Source organism: Phodopus roborovskii, unplaced genomic scaffold (genome assembly GCF_943737965.1).
Source record: "Phodopus roborovskii unplaced genomic scaffold, PHOROB, whole genome shotgun sequence".
Taxonomy (NCBI): domain Eukaryota; kingdom Metazoa; phylum Chordata; class Mammalia; order Rodentia; family Cricetidae; genus Phodopus; species Phodopus roborovskii.
Window position 1 is genome coordinate 822133 of NW_026126461.1, and position 24896 is coordinate 847028.

The window sequence follows — 24896 nt, forward strand, 5'->3', positions numbered from 1 at the left end:
GGTTTTGAAGTAGATGCCTGGGGAGGGGGATCATTGGGCACCATACCACTGAGAGAGGGTATTTCTGACTGGACTGAGAATGCTTAAGGTGTCAGTGCTTCTAGAGAAGTGTTCTCAACCTTCCGAACGCTGCGACCCTTTCATACATACAGTTCCTCATGTTGTGACTTCCAACCATACAATTATTTTGTTGTTACTTCCTAGCTGTAATTTTGTTACTGTTATGAATTATAATTTCAATATCTGATATGCAGACTATCTGATATGTGACCCCCCCCCCCCATGGAGGTTTTAATCCATGAATTGAGAACCACTGGTCTAGTGTTTACTATGCTCTGAAGCCAGGAGTGAGGAGATTTGAAGATGCTTTATAAATCTCATTTTTTTCATTTTTTTTAGAATTTCATATATGAGTATTGTATTTAAATTATTTCCTTTCCCTCCCTCTCATCCAGCTCCTCCTGAGTCTCCTCACTACTCATCAAATTTATAAGCATATGTTTATGTGTATATATGTGCATGTATATACTCACATGTATGTACAAATAAATACATAAATACAATCTGTGAGTCAGTTTGGTGTTGCTTATATGTGTATGTTTTTAGTGTGTTGGATAACCTATTAGGAGAGTCATCGGAGGGGAAGACTAATTCTTCCTCTCCCAGAAGTCATTAATTGCCTTTGGTTCATCATCTAGGGGTGGGGTCTTATGAGACTTCCCTCATCCATGTTAACTGTTGTCATCCTTGTGCAGGTTTTGTTTATGTAACACATGGCTGAGATTTTATTGTGCAGCCTCCTTATCATATATAGAAGAGACATTACCTTGCAGCAGACATCCTGGTCCTTTGGCTTTTACATTCTTTCTGTTCTTTCTTCTGTCATATTCCTTGAGCCTTAGGTGTGGGGCTTGTGCCATAGATATATCTTTTGAGGCTGGACACACCTTTTGGCCAAGTGTGAAGTTCTGTCATGGTCTCTGCTGTAAAAGAAGCTTCTATGATGAGAGCTGAGAGAGAGAGAGCTATACTTTTGTGTGGATAGAAGGATAAATATTTAGACTGCGGTAGAAAATATGCTGGTTTAGGAATATAGCAGTAGTAGGCTCTCTTCTAGGGTCCATGTCCTCAGTAGTTGGCTAGATTTACAGTATCAGGAATAATCCTTTCTACTGAGTGGGCTTTATTTTGATGGCCACTTTCATACCTTTGGTATCTTGCAGTTCCGGTCAGTATTGTGGTTCATTGGCACATGGTTACAGTTGGGTTGCAGTTTCTGTTTATCCCTAGCACCTCCTGATACTATGAATGTTAGTTCTCGGGGAGGAGGCTTCCAGACTGGATCCATGGCTCCATTCCTCCCAGTCCTGTAACGAAGTATATGTTGCCCTCAGCAGTAGGGATTGAGCTTCAGTTTCTGGGAGGCAACTTAGAGAAACAGAAATAGCATGTGTTCTTCTGAGAGTATTTTGGACTCCCCTGACCAACTTGAAAGGAGGTTTTCTGTGCCTGGCACTGGGGTTTTAATGGCCTTAAGGAATCACGTTATTCTGTGTTTACTTAAAATTACATATAAGTGTAAGTGTATATCTATCTATCTATCTATCTATCTATCTATCTATCTATCTAGCTATCTATATGTATCTGTTAAATTAACCTCAAGCTCTTGTTGCTTCCTTCTCTCTCTGCTTTCTGTAGAGATTTTTCTTTTTCTAATCTAAAGCTGAAAAGGATAACATCATTTTTCTTGTTTTAGTAATCAGAGACTACAGCCTTAGCTTTTTTCTTTACATGCTTTTCTTCGTTTTTATCTGCCTTTATTGGATCTCTTGAAGTATTTGGTGATTTTTTTTTTTTTTTTTAGCACTCTGCTACTCTGTTCTTAGTTTTGCATTGCCATTTCTTTTTATCAGAAGAGATTTTAGTTCTCTTCAGATTTGTTTAAGGTTATGGAGTAGAGTTCTTGTTGTTTTAGTAGACAGATTTAGAGTCTAAACACTTAAAGAAATACATTTTGGCTCCAGACCTTGGTAAGTTGATTGTTCCTTTATTTCTCCTTCCAACTTAGGATGGTGATCGGGACATTTTTATTGATGGAGTTGTTGCTCGTAATAGAGCCTTAAATGGGGACCTTGTGGTTGTAAAACTGCTTCCTGAAGACCAGTGGAAGGTGAGTTTAAATTTCCTTTCCTAATTATTTTCTTCATAGGATATTATGCATTCCATGATGCACTTATAGGCACCGTGTGTGTGTGTGTGTGTGTGTGTGTGTGTGTGTGTGTGTGTTGTGGGTTACAGGCCCCTTGTGCCCCAAGGTATAACTGAGTGTTGCTTTTGAATCATGCTACTGAATGGGGTCTGAAGCATCTTGTTCCCTCTTCCATCCATTTACCTTGTCAGATCTTTGCATGGGTTTCTGATATTATTTTGTATAAGAAAAATGCGTATAAGGTCTTGTCAAGCTGGAAATCACTCCTTATTTTCTACACCCTGTGCTGTGAGAGATGGGACAACAAATCCACGGTAATGATGGTATTCTTTCTAGATTTCTGCTTCCTGTACTGAAACACACAGCAGTACATATTTAGTGCTGAATTAAAGGCATGTGCCAGCAGGCCTGGATCTAGAGTTCTGATTTTGTAAATTCTGTGCTGTTGGAGCTAGTTGAGCAGGAAAGAGTTTGGTGAGGTAGGTAGCATCCCTGTAGTCATATAGTTTAGGTTCATGAAAAAAAACTTCTGTTTTTCTTTTACAGTTAGTATGTAAAAGTGGAAGAAATCAAACCAGAAATCATCTTGGTTATTGTTTGAACATTGGACTGTAGTGGGGGCAAGTCTCATGTTGCAGATAGCCAGTGTGAAGAGAAGTTGGCATGTGAAAGTTGAACAGAGAGGAATTGAAGGCAGGTTTGAGGAACAGGACAGGGAAAGGAGGGGGTACCACAGACACAAGATTTGTGTTTAAGCAAAATGAGTGTGATGTCATTAGCTGGAATGAGGACGAGCATATTTTGCTGTATAAGTCACTGGTTTTACCTGAGCTTATTAATATATTTCTTTTGGGATGCATTATTGACAAGTGCTTCAGCATCCTAGATGTTCTCACTTACTACTAAACCCTACTAAACATTTAAAGTAGAAACGTTCCTTGTCTTACACAAGGAGTGACCCCTTTGGCTTCATCCTATGAAACTACTATTGTGAAATACCAGAGTGGGAAACCACATATGAGATCTACAGATGAATACCTCTTATAGACACAGGTGAGCAAGCATCTCACAAAATGAATGTTAGCAAAGTGACTCTAGGAGCGTGTACATATGACTAGAACATGAGTGTGTGACTTGTCCAAGAAATGCAAAGTTGACTTAATGTTTAAAAGAAATCATTGTAGGTCACCATTTAACACTAAATTTGACACCATATTTCAATCAAGTATCAGTCAGTAGACACTGAAATCACATTTGACAAAATTCCACAATTATTTGTGATAAAAATTTGCAGCAAAACAGGAATAGTGGTCATGTCATAACCTGAGAACACAAAGAACATGTAGAAGACATTAGAACAGTGTCATTCTTAGTGGTGAAAGGCTCTGCCCTCAAAATCGAGGAGGGAGTAGGAATGTCCCTGTTTTTCTTTCTGGTGTGGCAGGACAGAGTCATGCTGGGAAGCCCAGACTAGCACTGAACTCAGGACCCTCCTGCCCTAGTCTCCTGTACTAGAATAGTGAGTACTGAGATGTAGGCATCTGCCACCAAGCCTGCCTTCCCCCATTGTTTTGGAGATTCAAGCTAGTACAAAAAGGAACTAGGATATAAATTGTTTTATTATCTCACTATGTGATTTTTCTATGTAGAAAGTTCTAATGAGTCTATTGAAAAAGATACTAGAAAAAATGAGTTATCAAGGTTGAAGGATAGAAGGTTTATATAAAAAAATCATTTGTACTTCTACATACTGGCAATGAAAAACAGGAAATTAAAACATTTCTGAAAATGCTGTTTACAATAGGATAAAAATGTGACTTAATTAGGGAGGAATGTGACCAAAAATATAAGCAGTGTACACTAAAACTATAGCTCATTAGTGAAAGAAGACTCAGTAAATGGTAAGAAATAACATGTTTATGAAATAAAAGAGTCCATATCATTACAATTCCAGTTCTACTCAAATAATTAAGATCAAACTGATTCAGTGCACTGCCCCCCTCAATATTAGCAGTCTCTTTATAGAGTTTGTAGGCAGTTTTCCAGATTTGTGTGGAAGAGCAGAACATCTAGAAGAGCCAAACAAAGAACAAAATTGGAGGAAACAGCACCGTCTGGTTTTAAGACCTTTGTTAAAGCTCCTGTACTCAAGGTAGGTCTGCTGCTAGCATTAAGGTGGACATGCAGATAAGTGGAACAAAATGGAGAACCTATAAATAGACTCATACATTTTTAACTGTTTCTCTATGAATTGCTAAGGTGGGAAAGGGATCTTTTTCCAACAAATGTTCTGTGCCAGTTTTATAGACATACAAAAATAAATTAGCTTTGCCCCTTAATATATACAGGGATTAGGACAGGTGGCGAAGTGCCTTGGGAAGCTGAGGAAGGAATATTTCAGGTTGGAGGCCTGACTGGACTACATTGTGAGTTCAAGGCCAGTCTGTTACAGAGTGAAAATGAAAATGCCAAGGGCTAAGGAAAGAACTCAACTGTAAGGAGTGTATCTGTAGTTGGCTCTAGGTTCAGTCTGACCAATGGACAAAATAGGGACTAGAAGGAAACAGTAGCTTGAAGTGAATCAGATCACAATGTTTGTGTAAAAACACCGATTTTTAGAAGGAAACTGAGTCAAAAATTTTATATTTCCAGATTTTAGATATCAGATTTGGCCCATATTTCTTAAGTATAACAAAAGAAATTGAAATGTGTAAGAAAAAAGTCAATAAATTTGATTTCATCAAAATCATATACTTTTGATTTTCTATAGCCACTGTTTTAAAAATAAGAAAATAGGTCACAGATAAGGGGAAACATTCCAAAAAACATTATTTGACTATGGGTTTTTATTTAGAGTATAAAGAAATTAATTCAATAATAACCCAGTTATAAAATGCAATACATTAAAATTTGAACAGCTTTTACTAACGATATGGAAAATATGGGAAAAGATACTTAGCATTAGTTATTAAGGAAATACAAAATAAAAATCACAAGATACTACAGATCCACTACAATAGCTAAAGTTAAAAAGATTGACCATGTGTTGGTGTGGATATTACATAACTAGTACTGTTGATGGGGAGAAAAATGGGCAATTACTTTGGAAAGGAGTTTGATAGTTTCTTAAAAAGTTCAACATATGACTAATATATGATCTAGCCATTCCATTCTTGGTTGTTTACCTTAGTGAAATGAAATTATTGCTACATTGTCTTATAAATAAAGTCTTATACACAGATTTTCAGTTTTAACCACAAAAGGGAAACAAGTATGTATCAGTATATGAATGAGTAAACCTATTTTGGTATGTCCATTCAATTGAATTACAAATCAGCAATGAAAAAAGAAAATGACTGATGTGTACCATAAGATAAATACATCTCATAATAATGAGTGAATAATAATGATGAGTGAAAGAAAATAGGCAAAAGAATACCATATGATTTGATTTTATAAAAATCTAGAAATGCAAAATAATTAATAGCCACAAAAGGTAGACACAAAAGGAGTAGGAGAGTTGTATGTTTATTAGTTTTTGCAGATTGTTGCTAATTGCATGCTTATTCAAGACTCATTGTACTTTTTGTATATGTAGTTTATTATGTTTGCTTTTTCTCAATAATGTAAAATATACTGAAAATAAAGATATTTGCATAAATGGGTTTGGAGTTCCATGAAGAGGTAGAAACTAGACATGTATTTTTGGGAGTCATCAGCATGTACATACTGTTTATAGCAGCATTGTTGGTAGGTGTATTATCTAGAGTCACAGCTAAAGAAGGGGAGAACCTTGAATACTAAGTTCTTGGGTGAGTTGCCATTTATAAGTTAGGTGAGAACAATGTAGAGAGGCCTACATCTCTGTCAGATGGGGACAAAACTATAATGGCCAGGTTATGCCTGGTGTTGATAAGGGGCTGATGTAATCTGAGGATGTAGGGAACTGAGGAACAGTGTGATGAAGTCAATAAACTCAAGCTCTTGTAGTCTATGTGACCTGTTCAAAGAAGAGGGTATGCTTTTTATATCTATAGTTTTTGAGAGAATTTTTTTGTGTAGTCCAGCTTGACTTCAAAGTTGTTATCCTCCAACCTCAGCCTTTGGAGTTCTAGGATTATAGGCATGTGCTTTTGGATGTACCTTGTTTACTTTTACTATCTCTCTTGGCTGGCTAGCAGGATGAAGCTTAGTGGAGAAAGTCAACAAGAAAGATGAGAGTATCAGTAGACTTTGTCCTCAGGGATATAAGGAGCAGCTGAGCCCAGAGAGGGAAGAACCAGAGATGTTTGATCAAGGGCCTACCTAGTATAAGCTGAAATATGCTTTGGGTTCTTTTACTTTAGGGTAGCTGTGTTTAAAAACAAAGATAGCAACAAAACTGAAACCACAGTAGGCTCTTCATTGTCTCAGCTGCTCCTCCTGATTTCTTCACCAGTCCATATTGTGGAGGGAAATATTCCAGGGATTGAATGAGCTGTGGCACCTTGAAAGTTAAAAGAATGAAAGTCCCTGAACCCTGAGTGCTGGGTGCTAGCTTCATTCATTGAATTAGTATGTGACATAGAAAACCCTCTGACTTCCAAGGACCAGAAGACTCTGGAGTCCCTGTAGCTTTGGAGGCTGCCTCTTTTGCCTGGAAGGCAGGATAGCTATCTTGTCAAAAGGTAAAGCAGCCACTGTCCTTTGTGGGACTGAGAAACTTTAGAAGTTAGAGGCAGCTGGGTGGGGGAACTATAAAGTCTCAGCAGCCCATTTAGCATTCAGAAGTCTGGAGAGGAAATGGCACTCAGCAGACAGATTTCCAAAGCCGAGAACAGTTATTTCTTGTCTTTGAGAAAGATGGATGTAAGAATGCCAGGCTTTAGGCCTGGGCTGGTTTTTAGCATGCAAATTATTTATCTGGGGATTTTGTTAAATAAAGACTCTTACTCAGTCGGGCCTAGGTCTTACCCCTACAAGCTTCCAGGGCGTGTTGAACCTCTTGTTTGTGGGGCCACACCTTGAGTAAAAGACCTACTTAGTGGAACAGGGGGAGAGGGGGTTAAAGAAGCAGAGAGGGGGATGTCCTTGGATCTGAGCTCTGTTTGGCAGGAAAATGGTTGAGGAGTGTGTGTATTAACAGTTGTGGTTGGGTCACTGAGTCCCAGGCTAGATCTTGTGTCCTCATCTGATGAACAGAGATGGACAGGGACAGTCATGGGCTTGCCTTCTTGGACTTGCTGACAAGGGCGGGTGTAGAGTCATAGGACTGCCACTGATGAGAGGCTGTTTTGATGTGTACATGTGTGTCTTTAGCTGTTAGAAGATTTGAGATTTGGAGGCCACCCTCATTGCTTATTCTGTGTCTGTGGAGCTCCCAAGCATCTTCATAGGCTGCTGACAATGGCTTTGGTTCTTTTCAAATCAGCTCCGTTAGTTATATCTCTTAGGCCTTTTAGTCCAAGTATTTCATAGCTTCTCGGTTTGGAGGTGGAAGTATATTTGCTGTGACCTACCTGTGACAGTTGTTTGACAGAATCAAACTAGAGAGAAGAGAATATTCAAACTGTCATCAGAAATCCCGGACATGTATAATTATAGGCACCTCAAAACATACTGGCCAATTGTCTTACAGGTTTGCTAGTATAAGAACATGTTGTTATCAAAGGAATCTATAGCCAGTGGTATAAGCAAATGTGAATTAATTGGATTATTTGTCTTTGGTTCTTTATGCTTGTTGTGTTCACTTTCTTGGGTATGCAAACTAAAGTGCCTTTAGGGTTTTAGAAAAAAAAAAAAACCCAACAGTTCTTTTAGTTATAGTAGTAAATAGTCAATTTATTTCACAGCATGCTTTTTGGCAAAATAGACAGCTATAAAAGTATCAAGCTGTGAGGCAATAATAAAAATAATTTACTCTTATATAACAATTTTAATTTCAGAATTCTTTTACATTTTTGTGGTTTGTATATAATAGATATCTATTAATGGATGTTTGAGAGACAAATGGTTGTTGTTTCTTTACTTTGCCAGCTGGGAACTAAGATACTGTGAGAGTGTGTGGTTTGAGCGGTTTTGAGCAGAGCCAGTGTTAGGATCAGGCTCTCTTGACTTTTGTTTAATGCTCTTGTCCCCAGGTATTCAAAGGGGTGACAGTGGTGGGAACTATGCTCAAGCATTGATCCTTTTTCTTCTTGAAGCTAAACTGGATATCCAGTGGCTGCTTCCATTTGTCCTGCCCTGGGCTAGATCCTGGAGATATAAACAGAATAGGTCCCAGGTTTGCCCTTAGGGAGCTCGTGGGCTGGTTGGAAGGGGATGGAAATAATTATGGTAAGGTTTACAGCATGGAAAGAAATACACATCATTATATAAGCAGTTGGGGAAGGTAGCATAAAGGTTACATTAGAATTCAGGTTTGAGGGATGAGAGCTTTTGTTTTGTTTTATTCCAGGATGAGAATGATTTGTTAGGAGAGGGTTATGAAAACATCAGGATTCAGAGAAGAACATGTGGGTTGAACTATGGGCTAAATGCTGAAGTCCCTCTACTGACTCTCCTAGACATGAGGAAGAAAGGGGGGTTCTACCTATTCTCAAGACTCTACCCTTCAAGGAAAACCAGTGCCCTTGGCAGCCCATGTAGTCCCAGAGACTGCTTTGATTGGAAGTGTCTGTTTGCTAGGGCTGGGGAGATGAGTTCACTGGTAACATGCTTGTTACACAAGCCTGAAGAGCTGAGTTTGGATCTTCAGCATTCACAAAAAAGCCAGGTGCAGTGGAGTGGTGCACATCTGTAACTCCAGTACTATGGGGGAGGGTGGCGGTGATGGTGTGGTAGCAACAGAGACCAGAGCTTGATGACTGGCCAGCCCAGCTGAAATGTCAAGTGCAGCTTCAGCTAGGGAACCTGACTCAAAAAGTAAGGGTGTGATGGTGCACATCTTTAATCCTAGCAGTTGGGAGGCAGACACAGGCAGATCTTTGTGAGTTCAAGGACAGCCTGGCCTACAGAGTGAGTTGCAAGAACAGTCAGGGCTACATAGAGAGACACTGTCTCAAAACCCAAAACAACAACAAAATTATAAGGCAACTGACATTGGCATTTGTCTTCCACATGGGTACCCACTAGCAGCTGCACCCCCACACATGTGCGGAGACAGACAGACAGACAGACACACACACACACACACACACACACACACACACACCACATGTGCACAAAAGATGAAGAACTGTATAATTGTTTTGAAGAATGAAGTTTTTAAAACCAGAAAAGGATAAGAAGAGATGGAAGAATCAAGACAAAAATCAAGAAGATAGCAAACAAATATTTTAGGTGTGTATGTGTGTGTGTGTGTGTGTGTGTATGAGAGAGAGAGAAGAGAGAAGTGGGATGGGGGTGTGCATGTGGTGTGTGTGTTTGTGTGTGTGTGTATGTATGTGTGTATAATCTTGTGGAGATTCTCATGGTTGACTCTCATCTTTCCTTAGAAACTCCAAGGAATTATATGCTTACACTACTGAGACCAGCTTTTAAATTTTATTTATTTTAGTAATATGGCTTCTGTGGATTCAAATTCAGGTTGGCAGGTTTGCACAGTCAGTACTTTTACCCACTGAGCCATTTTCCTGGCCCTCTGTCCATCTTTTAATCATAATAACTTTATCCTGTAAGTTTCCTTCTACTGCACTCCAGTGTAGTATACTACAAAGAAACATATATAAGCTCTGTAGTTACCTGATGATTGCTGTAGTGTCTCATTATTCTTTAATGTGATGTTTCAGTTTTATGAGTGAGAAAATTGGGGCTCAAACATTTTAATATAATAAATGTTAATATAATTCAGGCATAATAGTTGGATTCAGATTTATGTTTCCAGATTTTAACATCTTATTTATATATGTTAATCTAGGAATATCAATGAAGTTATTTGATCTGTATATGGATATTGCCTGATATCATAGAATTAGCATGAATTTAGCACATAACAGTATTTTTTAGTATTAGATAACATCATAAGTTGCCATTATGATTAATGAAGATGACTATATCAGTTAGAATGTCTGAATCCCAGTGTTAGTGTTAGAAAATAGTTTAGCAAACATTACTTAGAACACTAGTGGCTGTGTTGGAGGACTAGGAGGCATGGCAGCTTCTCTGGGTGTTGTAGAGGCAGGTGTGGTAATGGGCTTCAGAGCCCCAACAGGTGCTTGACCAAGAGAACTGACAAAGCCTAAACCAAGACACGCATCAGGGCAGGGTCAAAAGGTGATAGACCTAGATGCTATCCTGGCTCAGTGACAGCAGATTTCAAGCATCACAACATAGATTTTCAAAGGGCAAACAGGCAATTGTCATGTAGGAATTAGTAGGTTTCACTAGGGATTTCCAGATATGTGACACTTACTACAGAGTCTTAATGGCAATCACCAGACTTGGAGCCAAAGGGAGTAATACATGGAACATAGTTCAAAGCAGGATTCTGGGCTTTTTGGTTACAGCAAAAGAGGCTTGGGGCACAAGATTCAGCTCTGGTGTCTTGACTCTGAGAAGTGGGTGGAAAAGGAAGTCTTTCTATGGGCTTGATTGGGAACTGAGGTAAGATGTAGCCATAGTAATTAGCTCAAGAGAAAAGTAAAGGAGGCTGACAAGATCATATTAAAATTAGACTCAGATGAAATAGTGTGAAACAGAACTTGACTAGTGAATGAGAGAAATTTAAAGCAAAGTTTTTACTCACTGAGACTTAGCCTTTGTATTTTAATTAAATGCTAAAAAGTATGATAAGGCAATATGGGGTCTACTTGATACATTGATACCTACTGGAAACCTTATGTTAGGGATCCATTCACTTAGTTATTATGAATCATCCAATGTATTGTTGACCCTTTTTATTGGTATGATAGGAAGTCTAATTGAGTCTAGCTCTCTCAAGATACTATTGGGTCACTCAGCTTACAGTGCCATAAAGTACAGGTAGTATATGTCCCAGATAGCCATGGACAGTTATTGACATTCTCCAGCATATGTACTATGTGCAGGGATAGTGATGCTTAAGCTTCAAGAACTCAGATGAATGTGTTTTTTGAAAAGATTGGCTTAGAAAGAAGGAGCTTGAGTTTGAAAGTATAAGGGAAGTGCTGATTGGAGTACTGCTCTTGTTCTAAAATAAACAAATACAAAAATCAAAGTGTACGTTTAATCCCTAATTTTCAGTGGCTGTTCCAAACCTTCTCAGGGTCACAAGACATTGGCTTGGTACAGTAAATTGTTTCCTTTGACAATCAACATTTACTCCAAGTGATTGTTTGAAAATTTTGTCTTCCAAGTTCTTCTTTAAATATGCACCCATCATGCTAGATTATATTTAATCCGATCTCTTACATAACCACTATCGTTTTGGATTGTTGTCAATTCCAATAGAATTAGAATTTCTTAGAACTGTTTGCTTTTTTGGCCTGTATGGCAGTCACAGAAAGGACTTGGAAGGTACTTAAAAATGGAGGGAAGCGTTGGGAGCCTCCACCCAGAGTTGTATAGTGGGTAAGGTGTATCTACTGCCATGATCCTGAGATTCTTATGTACACAGACCTATTTTTAACAGTCATCTTTTCTCTCTCAGTGTTGCCAACTCTGGGCTCAAATACTTCAGGTTCTTGCCTGTTTTAAACATGTCTTCAGATCTCTGTAATTCAGGTTGAAATGTCTGAAATAAAGACTGTATCATTTAAGGATAGAGTAGCTTATTTGTGCTGGGAAACTCCCAATTAATATTTTAGGGTTATATGTTAGAAACTAATTTCATTATTCCTTAATTCCATGGAAGTGGTTTGATGAAATCCATATTCATTGCAGTGAATGAGTTAATGTAGACAAGATACAGCAAAAATGGCATGTAAGTGCTCCAGAAGTGTAAGATATTGATCACTGTTATTCCTAGAAATGAAAACTATAAAGCTGTACTTTGGCAAGGATCAAATAGCTCAAATGTACTATTTCTAGCTTTTCAGTTTGCTATGGATAACACTTGTGCACATATAAAACATTTGTATCTTTGAATATCTGAATGCTAACTAGTTTATGTGATAGATGAATTTCTACTGTGGGATAGTGTAGTCTATATCTTATACATGTTCTTTGTCCAGGAAGATCCTCCAGTATTTTTTCTTTGCCTTATCTTTACTTCAGAGTCTAGGCTGGATGGAACTGTTGCCATATATTTTTCTTGCCATGTATTCTTATGGCAGAAGGAAACCAATATTTAAAAATTCCTGGTTCAGAAATAGTTCAGAATGAGTTACCTGGTTCTATCCAACCAGAATAGGACCCAGAGGTGCAGTCCTCCCAAGTGTGTGTAATCAGAAGTAGCAGGATCTATTTGCCAAATGGCATTTGTGGCTGTCATACTGGATTAATTATACTCATTATATGTTGCATGCTGAGTAGCCATTTGAAAAATATATGCCAGTGCTTGTGGAATGAGCTTCTACATCACTTACTGCAGACTCATCCCAGTTAATGAAAATAGAATTCAGAAGTAGCTGAAAATGATCCAGATGCTCTTCAAGGTCACCCTGGTTATGTAATCTTGCATTAAAGTACATTCTGTGATGCAAAATAATTTTGTTGTTTTTCAAATGAAGTTAATGGTGCAATGGTATAGTTTTTGTAAGTGGGAGGCTAAAGATGTTATAATTTAAAGAAATATACTGGGGTTTATTTGGCAATATTTGTAAAGCATAAAGCCTTTAGTCTCTCTGGAGGCAGAGGCAGGTGGATCTCTGTGAGTTCGAGGCTAGGGCTACAGAGCTAGTTCCAGGACAGGCTCCAAAGCAATACAGAGAAAAAGCCATAGAAAACTTTTCTGAAGAGGTGATAGTCATAGTTGCACAATAAAATATTCAGGTTGGTAGGGTGGGTGACCCAAAGGAAAGAAAAAAAAAAGTGGGAGATTGATAGGAAATTTTGTTTGGAGAGCCTTAAGGAGAAATGATAAGGCACGGTGGCATTGAGGAATTCAAAGAGGACCTGAATTTAGACTTGAGTTACTTGGTGATTGGATGTAGTATTGAGATAAAGGCAGAAACTAGGAGAGCTCAATTATGTAACTTCGAGCTTAGGCAATTGAGGGCACAGCAGCATCATTTGCTATGGTAGGATCTAGAAAAGTGAGCAGGCTTAGAGGCCAGGGTAGGGAGAGTTAATTTGGCCTTGAGTTTGACATGCACAGGAACATGTAAAGTTGTAAAACTAGAGGTGAGTTTTCGCTTAGGGTTTAGAGCTGAAGTGTGAGATCTGGACTAGAGGTAGATGTTTGGTTGACCTCAGTGGCACTTAATTAAATGGAGATTTTTATGGATAGATAGAAGGATGGAACTTGAGGAGCACTGAACCATGTTGTAGTTACAGAGGTAAAGAGCCCAGTGAAGGAGAGTGAAAGGTGGGGCTAGAGACACATAGGTTGAGCACACCAGAAGAGAATGTGGTGCTGGGAATGAAGACAGGCAACCTCCAAAGGAGGGATAGTTGCCTATAGCTCACAGATGCAGAAATTCTTCCTGGGAAGTTAGTTTTGGTTAATACGGAACATCTATGATATTGACTATTGGAGTGGTTTTGGTGGAGTAAGAAGGCAGGAACCAAAGCTCCTTGAGTCAAGGAGTGCATGGGAAGACCCAGAAAGACCAATGATCTCAGAATAAGGAACACATAGATGATGGGTACTGTTATTTAATCTTGAGTTAAATCTAGTGTTTTAAGTTGAGCTTCCCAGAGTCAGGGCTTGAGATGAAGATTCTTGCTCAAATATCCTGTAAGAAATGTGTGATTTCTATTGAATTACTTATACTTTAATTGGAGAAATCTCAATAGAGTTCCTAAATTAGAGTTTGTGAACAGAGAGCTGAGAATAGTCTGATACAATGCTAGAAGGTGGAAGTGGCTAGTGAGAAAGTAGGTTGAGTCCATACACAGGACAGAAGGCAGGCACAGAGACAAGCCAGAGAAAGCCAGAAAAGGTTTCAGAAACAAATGCATCCAGAACAGTTGGCCAGGATAAAAGAGATATCTCAATGAATGATTTTGGGGAGCATAGGAACTTTGTATAGGAGGAGTTGACAAACTCTGAAAAAGGCTGGCCCACAAGCATTTTAGACAATGTGCCATCCAGATCTATCGCAGCTTTTCTGCTGCTTTCATTCTCTAAAACACAGTGAAAGACAATATGTAAACAAATAAGCATAGCCGTGTTTCAACAAAGCTCGATAGAAATTACAGGATTTGGGATATAAGTTGTTTGCTAGTCTCTGTTCCAGAGGTTGTAATTATACCTCATGAAAGAGCTTGCTTTTACCCTGTAGAAAGAACCTGGTGAGTCTGGATAACAGGTATCTTTTTGTCTCTACAAAGTGTGTAGACTGTGCTAGAAAATGTCTGTCACCTTTGAATCTGTTCCCAGATCCACTAATTTAATTCTTGAGTCTTTAGATTTTAATTCAGAAAATGTTAAGGGCTTTCTGTTCCTATAGATTCTTAGGCAATTAGTTAGCTGGTTCAGTATTTTCTTTCTAATAATGTGAGACTATTGAGTTTAAGGTATATTAAAAATTCTGGGGGCTGAGGAAATACTAACAGCTCATTTGGTAGAATTCTTGTCTAGAGTGTACAGGACCCTGGGTTTGATCCCTAACCTCATATAAAACTGGCCATGGTGGCACAGGTTTATAGTCTCAGAACTCAGCATGAAAAGATAGGAGGATCAGAAGTTCAGAGTCATTCTTGGCTGCTACACAGCAAGTTCAATGCTAGCCTGAGCTATAAGACAAAAAAAAAAAAAAAAAAAAAAAAAAAAAAAAATCTGGATATATTTACTACAGCTTTAAATCCTTTAAAATCTTTTTTTGTTATTTTATTCACTTATCCACTTATTTATTTTTGTGTGTGTATATGTACATATATCAGTGCACATTCCAAGTTCTTTCCTTCCATCATTGGGTCCTGGGGATTGAAATGGAATCAGGTCTTTGAGCCATCCTGATGACCTGCTTTACGTCTTCTTTGATGAGGCTAAAATGGATTTTTCAGATGAAGTTCTCGGTTATGTGTTTTCGGTTAGAGACTACATTGTCCACCTTAAGTCCGACATGGTTCTCTTTAGTACAGCTCAGCCTGGCTTCTCATTGTTTCTCCTCCACTGTCCTTTGGCTCTTCTTTCATGTTGAAGGCCTTTATTATTAATGTTATTATCATTACTGTTAGCAATGGTAATTTGAATTGATCTGTGCAGTGCTCATAAAAAGAAGTTGATGCTTTTTTTATCTTAATTTGCGATAGGTCTCACACAGTCCAGGCTGGCCTTGAACTCCTGATCTTTATATCTCCACCTCTCAAGTCCTTAGATCACTGGCATGTACCGTCATACCTGTCTCCTCTACATCCTTTTAAAGCTAAATGGGAACTGATGTGTCTCTAGACAAAGTGCCAGGGCACAGGATGTCCTGGTAGATAGTAGTCATCTAGTTAGAGGACATGTTAAGTGTACTTTGCCAGTGGACTTATGTTGAGATCCTGCAGTGAACCAGACATTGTGGGTAATCTTAGAAATGTTATGAATATCAGCACAGAACATAGAAAATGACACACTGGGAGCAAGGATGCTATTTGAATAATGATATTCCTGATGCAAAGTAGAGAAGTGAGTTTGTTAGACATAATGAACGCTTTAGTGTAATAGGGCTAATTCTCCTGAGGAACTCAGCTTGAAAGAGTTGGTCTAGTGGGGCAATGCAGACCTGGAGAGGGCCAAGGAATGCTTTTTGGAAAGAAATTTTGGGGAAATATAAGACTTCTGGAGTGATCAGAAGACTTGATATAAAAAGAGCTCAGGCTGCTTTACATTCGGGGGTTTTCATCCAGCTGGATGGTTTACATGGGAAAAAGTAGCTGGAGATACATCATCAGCTATGGTGAACTCTTTCTCCAGATACTGGTAAAGGGTAAAGACAGTGTCCCTGAGAACCCAGTGTTGCTGTAACAAATTATCTGGAAACATTTCTACAGAACAGAAACTCATTCTATCACAGTCAGAGGTGGAAAGCACAGCCAGGTTCAGTTGTGTGGTGAGGGTATTTTCTGTTCCGAGTGACCCTTTATTTCTGCCTCTGAACTCACTTCCTGATTTGAACCTCACAGTCATCCTTACACTTTTGTCACTTGACTTAGGCACTGGCCTTTACAAGATTATTGAAGGCAGGAAGGATGACAGACAAGAGAGGGTACTGCCCTGTAAGAGGAGGCAGGGCCCTCATGTTCACACTGCAACACCCACCAATGGTTCCAGGAAAAGAAATAACCCTGCACCAAGAGCTGTAACAGTGTCCAGCCCATCTCTGCACCTGTGAACACATGGCACAGTGGGCAAGGGAAGTCTCATATCTGTAACACACTGATGGTATCTTCTGCTGGTAAATGCTGTTGTCTCAGACCTTTGGGGTAAGGTCTGGCTGTCTTGGAAAATGAAGGGTTGAGCTTTGGCAGCCTGCATATATTGAGTCTGGCCTTCTGTCCCTTCTCTTTAATATGCACTTGGTGTTAGGTGTGGCATTCCCTTTGGCTCATCTGAAGGCTGGCAGCTCCAAGGGTGGTCCATGTGCCTGCAGCACCACTAACTCTTAAGCTCTGTTCTCAAGACCATGGATAAGAATCTGCTTTTAATAAGAGCCCTGTGTGATCTGTGTGAGCATTGGCATATAAGAAGTACTTATATAGATGGTTAAATAAAAAAATGATATATTATTTTCTTTTTGTGTTTTATTTACTTGAAATAATATCTTCAAGGGACATTTGCACAGTAGCATATCTGCATTTTGTCCTTTTTGATAGCTATATTACATTGAATCACATTTTATCTTCTCACCAGTTGATACACATTTGTGTAGTATTGTGATACGTCGTTATCTTTAAAATGAAGAGTTAAAGAAAGGAAACCCACACACGCACACATGGACACACACTATTTTAGCTGGAGGAGAGCCTTCTGTGATTGCAGTGATGATACGCTTTCCCTGCATAGGTCTAGACACCCCCTGTAGTCTCTTCTCTACCCTTCCCTCTCTTTTCCAGTTAGCTGCAGCAAGTGAAAGAAAGAGAGATGTATTATCCTTACAGTTATAGTCAGAAAAATATGTTTATTGACAAAAGGTTAGGTTGATCTGTCATGGATTGTTTTTATTCCAAGAAGACTTCTGTAACCTTTCTCCATTTTTCAGAGACCTTTTAAGTTCAAGTGGTTATGTCATTTTCCTTAAATTACCTCTTACCTTGTGTCTATTATTATGCATGTTTTCTATTTTCTTCCCATTAATTGAGACCATGTTTTAGTTCTTTTCAGTTATCTTTTGAAATCTTACTGAAAATAAACTTAAAAAATGTATCACTTTTGCATGGTGTAAGTCAAAAGTCCAGGAGATCAACTTAAAGGAGGGATATTGCTTTGGGAACATGGTTTTAGAGGGTTCAGATGATGGCTTTAGTGGGTTCAGTTCATGGTTTTAGAGGATTCAATCAACAGTTTCAGATGGTTCAGTGCAGGGTTGCTTGGCCCCATGTACATGGTGTCTTGGCAGTGTGAGTGTGTGGAGGAGGCTGTTGACTTCATGATAGACAGGAAGCAAAGGACAAGCTCTGGATTAGGTAAAACTTTCAAAGGCACACCCTACTGACTTACTTTCTCAGCCAGGGACCAGGCTTCTGATGTATGAGCCTATGGGAGACATTTCCTAATCAGACAGTAATAGTTATTTTTGTATCTTGAAGTAGTTGGCAGTCTGAAATCCCTCCAAGAACTTGAGTGTCATATCTTTCCATTTCCTCATGGTACTGTAGTAACATAATTAGGAGGGACTGAAAAGAGAAGATAATGTCTTTTCCTTTATTTGAAAAGGCAGAAACTTAGAATGTATCAATGTAGAAGACAGTATGAAACTATTCCACTTACTATATTTAAAGTATAGAAACGAGACTTCATTTTTGAGTGAACTAGGTACCTACACTGTTAAAGAGTATTTATAATTGGAGTCTATTTTTGGATTGGGTTGTTTTCTTACTGTTTAGTTTTTTTAGTTCTTCATATAGTCTAGATACTAATCCTCTGTAAGATGTATACCTAGCAAAGTGTTTCTCTCATTATACAGACTGCCTTTTGGTTTTATCAATTGTTTTCTTTGCTGTACGGAAACCTTTTCATTCATGAGATCCCGTTTGTTGATTATTGGCTTTATTTCCTGACGGGAGCCTATTCTGAAAATCTTTACCTATTCCCGTATCTTGATGTATATGCTCTATTTTTTTTCTCTAGCAATTTCAGAGTTTCAGTTCTTATACTAAGGACTTCAGTCCATTTGGAGTTGATGTTTATGCAGGGTGAGAGAGAAGGATCTAGGTTCCTTCTTCATATAAACATTGTGTTTTAGTAGTGTCATTTGTTGAAGATGATGTCTTTTCTGTAATGAGTACTTTTGACATCTTTGTCAAAAACCAGATGGCTATAGTAGTGTGGCTTTCTATCTGAGCCCTCAGTTCCATTGATATGTATGTCTGGTTTTGTGGCTGAACTATTTTGCTTTTTCTTCCCATTACTATGGGTTTGTAGTATAACTTGAAATCAGGTATATTGGTATTTCCAGCAGCTTCCTTTGCACAGAGTTGCTTTGGTTGTCTGTGTTTCCATATACATTTTAAGATTTATTTTTCCTGTTTCTCAGAGGGATGTACTGGTCTTTGGATTGGGATTACACTGAATCTGTAGATTGCTTTTGGTAGGATGAACACTTTTATCATGGGAAAATAAGGATCGGAAAAACAGATAGGCAGAATAGATGTTTATTCAGGGAGAAATAAAAGACAGATGAATGCCAGCAGGTTCCAGTCCCAAGGATGCCTCCGGATGCTCTCTGTCTCCGTCCAGGAAGCAAGAGAGAGCTCTGGGGATCGCTACCCCAGACCTAGTTATTCCACATCATGTCTGCCCCTGTCCCCACCCCAATGGGTGTGGTCAGTGCGACGGGTGCGGGCAGGGTGAATATCTCACTACATACTTTTATAATATTAATCCTATTAATACACGAGCATAGAAAGTCTTTCTATCTTTAATTTTATTCAGTATTTTAAAATTTTTATTATAGAGATTTTCCACATTTTTTTGGTTAGGGTAATTCCTGTGTGTGTGTGTGTGTGTGTGTGTGTGTGTGTGTGTGTGTGTGTGCGCGCACGCGCATGCACGTGCTTGTATTTTGAGGCTGTTGTGAATGGGGTTGATGCCCTCATTCTTCCTCAGTAACCTTGTCCTTGGTATGTGATAAGGCTACTAGTTTTTATATGCTACTTAAACATCCTGATTCTTTGATGAAAGTGTTTATCAGTTCTAGGAATTTTTAAATGGATTCTTCAGGGTCTCTTATGATATGGATTATATCATTTACAATTATACTTTGACTTCTTCCTTTCATATTCATATCTCTTCTATTTGGGTTTCTTATTGCTGTAGATAAGTTATCTACTACTATATTGAATAAAAGTGGAGGTAATGGACACTTTGTCTTGTCCCTGAATTTAGGGGAAATGCTTTAAACTTTACCCCATTTGATATAACATTGCTCTAGATTTGTCATATATAACCTTTTTATATTTAGATATAGTCCTTTTGTTCATTGTCTCTTAACAATTTTCCATTTTGTGTGGTGTATGTATGTGAGAGAGAGGTGGGGGAGGGAGAGGGAAGGAGGGAGGGAGAGAGGAGGAGGAAGATAGGCAAGGGGGGAGAGAGAGGGAGAAAGAGAGAGAGAGAGAGAGAGAGAGAGAGAGAGAGAGAGAGAGAGAGGAGAAGGAAATGTATCATCCTTGACAGGTCTTCCACATTATTCGAGAGGCAGTGTCTCTCATTCAAAACACACACACACACACACACACACACACACACACACACACGCACGCACGCACGCACGCACGCACGCACGCACGCACGCGCGCGCACCAGTGGAATGGAGGGCCCAGATACAAGGCCACACAACTATGTATCTTCCCATGCCCATCCAATATTTGTGTGGGTTCTGGGAATCTAAACTTCAGTTCTCATGTTGTGTGGCAAAAACTATCTCCCTGCTGTCTTTTAACACCAAAGGGAATTGGATTTTTGTCAAGTCCTTTCTTTGTATCAAGGAGACCATGTAATTTCTGTCCTTGAGACCATTTATATAGTTTATAACATTTGATGATTTATGTATATCAAACCATCCATGCATCTATGAAATAAAGCCAACTTAATCATGGTGAATAGCCATTTGATTTTTTTCTTGAATTTGGTTGGCAAGAGTTTTGTTGGGAATTTTTGCATTTGTATATGTTGGGGATATTGATCTGTACTTTTCTTGTTGTGTTTCAGTGTTTGATGTCAGGGTAGTACTAGCTTTGTAAAAAGTTTGGTAATGTTTCTTTTTCTGTTGTATGGGTAGTTAGCTTTTCTTTGGAATCTGACAAAACCCGCCAGTGATTGTCTGGGCCTGGAGTTCCCTTTTTGGTCGGGAGATTTTTAATTACTGCACCAGTCTCATTGCTTATTATAGTCTATTTAAATTGATTACCTTATCATGATTTAATATAGATTGTCTTATACAACTAGAAATTAGTTCTTGTAAACTTTCTGATTTATCGGAGTATATATTTGTAAGTAAGACCTAATGATTTTCTGAAATTTGTTATTATCTTAATGTCATTATCACAATAGCTTCCCTTTCATTTCCAATTTTGCCTGTTTGGGTATTCTCTCCCGTCTTTTTTGGCTAGTTTGGCTGAGGGTTTGACTAGTTTATCTTTTCAAAGAACCATGTGTTTGTTCTTTGTATTATTTTGTTTTGTTTCTATTTCTTTGATAATAATGACTTCCTTACATCCACTGATTTGAGTTTTGGCTGGTTCTTCTTTTTCAGAGATTTTAGATATGTTATTAGGTTATCTATTTGAGATCACTGTCATTCCTTATTATAGGCACTTAGAGCTATAAACTTCCCTCTTCTATCCTATAGGTTTTGGTATGTTGTGTTTTCATTTTTATTTCACTGTCAGAGAGTGTTTTTAAAATTTCTTTCTTGATTTCTCCTTGTTCATGGTGTATTGTTTAAGCACCATGAGTTTGTGTATTTTCTATAGTTTCTCCTTCTCTTTATTTATAGTCATAGGGCATAGTAATCAGTTATGATACAAGAATTGTTTTGGTTTTCTTCTGTTAAGAATTGCTTTGGAGGGGCTGGAGAAATGACTCAGTGATTGAAAAGTGCCTGTTCTTCCAGAGGACCTGGTTTCAGTTTCCAGCACCCACCAAGATGGCTAACAATTAGCTGTAACTACATATTTTAGAGGATCTCATGTTTTCTTCTGCCATCATGAATATTGCATAGACATGGTGCACAGACATATGCAGGCTATACACATTTAAAAATTTAAACAAACAAACAAACAAACAAACAAACAAAAACATTTAAGAGACTGGCAATGCCTCAGCAGTTAAGAAAGGTGGCTGCTCTTTCAGAGGACCCTGGTTCAATTTCCAGCACCCACACAGTGACTTAAAACTATCTGTAACCCTAGTTCTAGGGAATCTTACACTCTCTTCTGTCCTTCATGGGTAACAGGAACAACATGGTGCATAGACATACATGCAGGAAGAGCAGCCATACCCATAAAAATAAATAAAAAGTAAAAGACTTGCATCAAACCCTATTTTAGAGGACAAGACCAGGTTGCAGAAATACATAGAGACAGCTGACCTGAACAAGGAGGAGCTAATGGGCCCCCCCAGACTGATAGCTGGGAATCTAGCATAGGACTGACAACAGGCCCCCTTGAATAAGGGTCTCAGCCAGAAGGACTGAGCAGTCTAAGGGACCTCAGACAGTAGAACTAGGATGTATCCCTGGTGCACAAAAGGACCTTGCGGACACATCCCCCATGGAGGGATACTCCCTTAACCTAGAGACAGGAGAGAAGTCCTAGTCCCTACTTCACATGACCTGTCAGATCTACATGACACCACCTGGATGACATTGCCCTACATGTGGAATTGGGGTGGGGGGATGGGAAGGGAGGGTGGTCAGGGTGCATGTGAGGGGGCAGAGAGGGTAAAAGGGAGGGAGAGGGAACTGGAATCGACATGTAAAATAATAAATTAAATAAAAAAAGAAAGTTCCATGATGTTAATTAATTCAGACATTTCTCTGTCCTCACCCCCCCCCTTTTTTTTTTGGTCAGAATGACCTGCCAATTAGTGGTCATCCATTACTGTTGTGTTGGGGCTAATCTGTGACTTTTCATTGAATAGCATTTGTTTCATGAAATTTGGTAGACTTATTTTTGGGGCATATGAATTTAGAATTGTAATGTTTTTCTGATAGAGTTCTTTCTTATTTAGTATGAGTGGCCTTTATATATTTTCTCACTAGTTTTGGCTTGAAGTCTTTTTTGGTAGGTATTAGATTTATGGCACCTGTTTGTTTCCTAAGCTCATTTACATGGATACCCTTTTCCATTCTTTCACCCTGAGGTAGTGTTTATCTTTTGTAGGAGGTGCATTTCTTACAGGCTGAAAGTAGGTGTTTTTCCTCCTTTTTTTTTTTTTTTTTTTTTTTTTTTTTTTCAGACAGCGTTTCTCTGTCTTGGAACTCACTTTGTAGACCAGGGTGGCCTCAAACTCACAGAGCTCTGACTGCCTCTGCCTCCTGAGTGCTGGGATTAAAGTTGTGGGCCACCATGCCCAGTTTGGTGGCTTAAAAAAATTAAAATTTATTAATTTTTGAGGTTTTATACATGAGTACTATACTTACATAATGACATGCCCCCTGTCTCCTCCACCACTTCCTGTGTCCTCCCTATTTCCTCTACTCCCTTTTTACTTTGAACTTTTTCTTTTATTGTACACGCACACATGCACCCACCCACACCCACACATACACCCTTCAAGTCTGTTTAGTGTTGCTCATGTGTTTAGGGCTGACTACTTAGATTGGGTAACCTACCAAGATTTTACTTAGAAAAGAGTTGATTCTCCTTTTTTCAGTAGCCACTAATTACTTATAGCTCTTTGTCTAGTGTGGCACCTTGTGAGACTTCCTCCCATATGGCTTGGCAAGTCAAATGGTATTGTCATCTGTATGTTGTAAGATTTCATGGGTGTCGTCTCCCATATATGAATAACACTGTCTCACAGTAGACATCCTGTTCCTTTAAATCTTTCTGCCCCTCCTCTTCAGTTTCCTGCTTCTTGATGCAGTCTTTAGTTTGTACTTCTGGAAATCGAGACCATTAGTACTCATAATTATTGTTAAAAGTTGTATATTGATTCCTGCCATTTTGTGCTGCTTGTTTTTCCCTATTCCTCTCTTGTATAACTATTGTTCTAGTGTGGTTTATTCTCTTTTCTGGATAATTTTTTAAATTTAAATTTGAAACAAGCTTGTTTTACATGTCAATCCCAGTTCCTGCACCCTCCTGTCCTCCCTGTCTCCCCACCAACCCCTGTCCCATCCCCTTTCTGCTCCACAGGGAGGGTGATGCCTTCTGTGGGTAGTCTTCAAAGTCTGTCATATCATTTGGAGCAGGGCCTTAGCCCTCTCCTATGTGTCTAGGCTGAGAGAGTATCCCAAAGGCCATTTGTTTACTAGGGATAAATATTGATCCACTACCAGAGGCCCCATAGACTTCCCAGTCCTCCTAACTAACGCCCACGTTCAGGGGGTCTGGGTCGGTCCTATGCTGGTTTCCCAGCTATCAGACTGGAGTCCATGAGCTCCCCCTTGTTCAGGTCAGCAGTTTCTGTAGGTTTCTCCAGCCTGGTCTTGACTCCTTTGCTCATCACTCCTCCCTCTCTGTAACTGGATTCCAGGAGTTTGGCTCAGTGTTTAGCTGTGGGTATCGGCCTCTGCTTCCATCAGCTACTAGATGAAGGCTCTAGGATGGCATATAAGGTAGTCATCGATCTCATTATTGGGGAAGGCATGTAGGTAGCCTCTCCAATATATTGCTTAGACTATTAGTTGAGGTCATCTTTGTAGATCTCAGGACATTGCCCTAGTGCCAGATTTCTCTTATCCTGTGTGCTTTCCCTAACTCAATCTTCCTACTCCCTCATGCCCACCTCTCCCCTTCTCTTCCTCCTAACTTCCTTTCTCCTCCCCTCCATGCTCCCAATTTGCTTGGGAGATCTTGTCCCTTTCCTCCTCCGGAGGACAATGCATGTCTCTCTTAGGGTCCTCCTTGTTTCCTAGCTTTTCTGGCAGTGTGTATTGTAGGCTGGTAATCATTTGCCCTATGTCTTAAATCCATATGTGAGTGAGTACATACTTTGTCTTTTTGTGACTGGTTACCTCAAGCAGGATGGTTTCTTCAAGTTCCATCCATTTGCCTGTGAATTTCAAGATTCCATTTTTTTCCCTCCGTTTAGTAGTACTCCATTGTGCAAATGTACCGCATTTTCTTCATTTGATTGGAAAATCTTTTCCCAACCCTTAACTCTGAGTTAATGTCTTTGAAGTTGAGGTGTGTTTCGTGTATGCAGTAGAAGGATGGATTCTGTCTTTATATCCATTCTGCCAGCCTGTGTCTTTTTATAGGTGAGTTAAGATCATTAATATTGAGGGATATTAATGACCCTTGATTC

At 39.0% G+C, this 24896-nt stretch overlaps 1 protein-coding gene across 5 annotated transcripts in view; it reads left to right on the top strand.

The window, feature by feature from the left end:
• Dis3l2 (DIS3 like 3'-5' exoribonuclease 2) overlaps positions 1-24896 on the top strand; it is a 309815-nt gene that overhangs the window by 46882 nt on the left and 238037 nt on the right. For all 5 annotated transcript variants that reach the window (XM_051190714.1, XM_051190718.1, XM_051190717.1 and 2 more), the window contains exon 5: positions 2069-2170. In XM_051190714.1, the coding sequence (XP_051046671.1) occupies positions 2069-2170 (102 nt within the window). The remainder of the gene's footprint in view (positions 1-2068; positions 2171-24896) is intronic.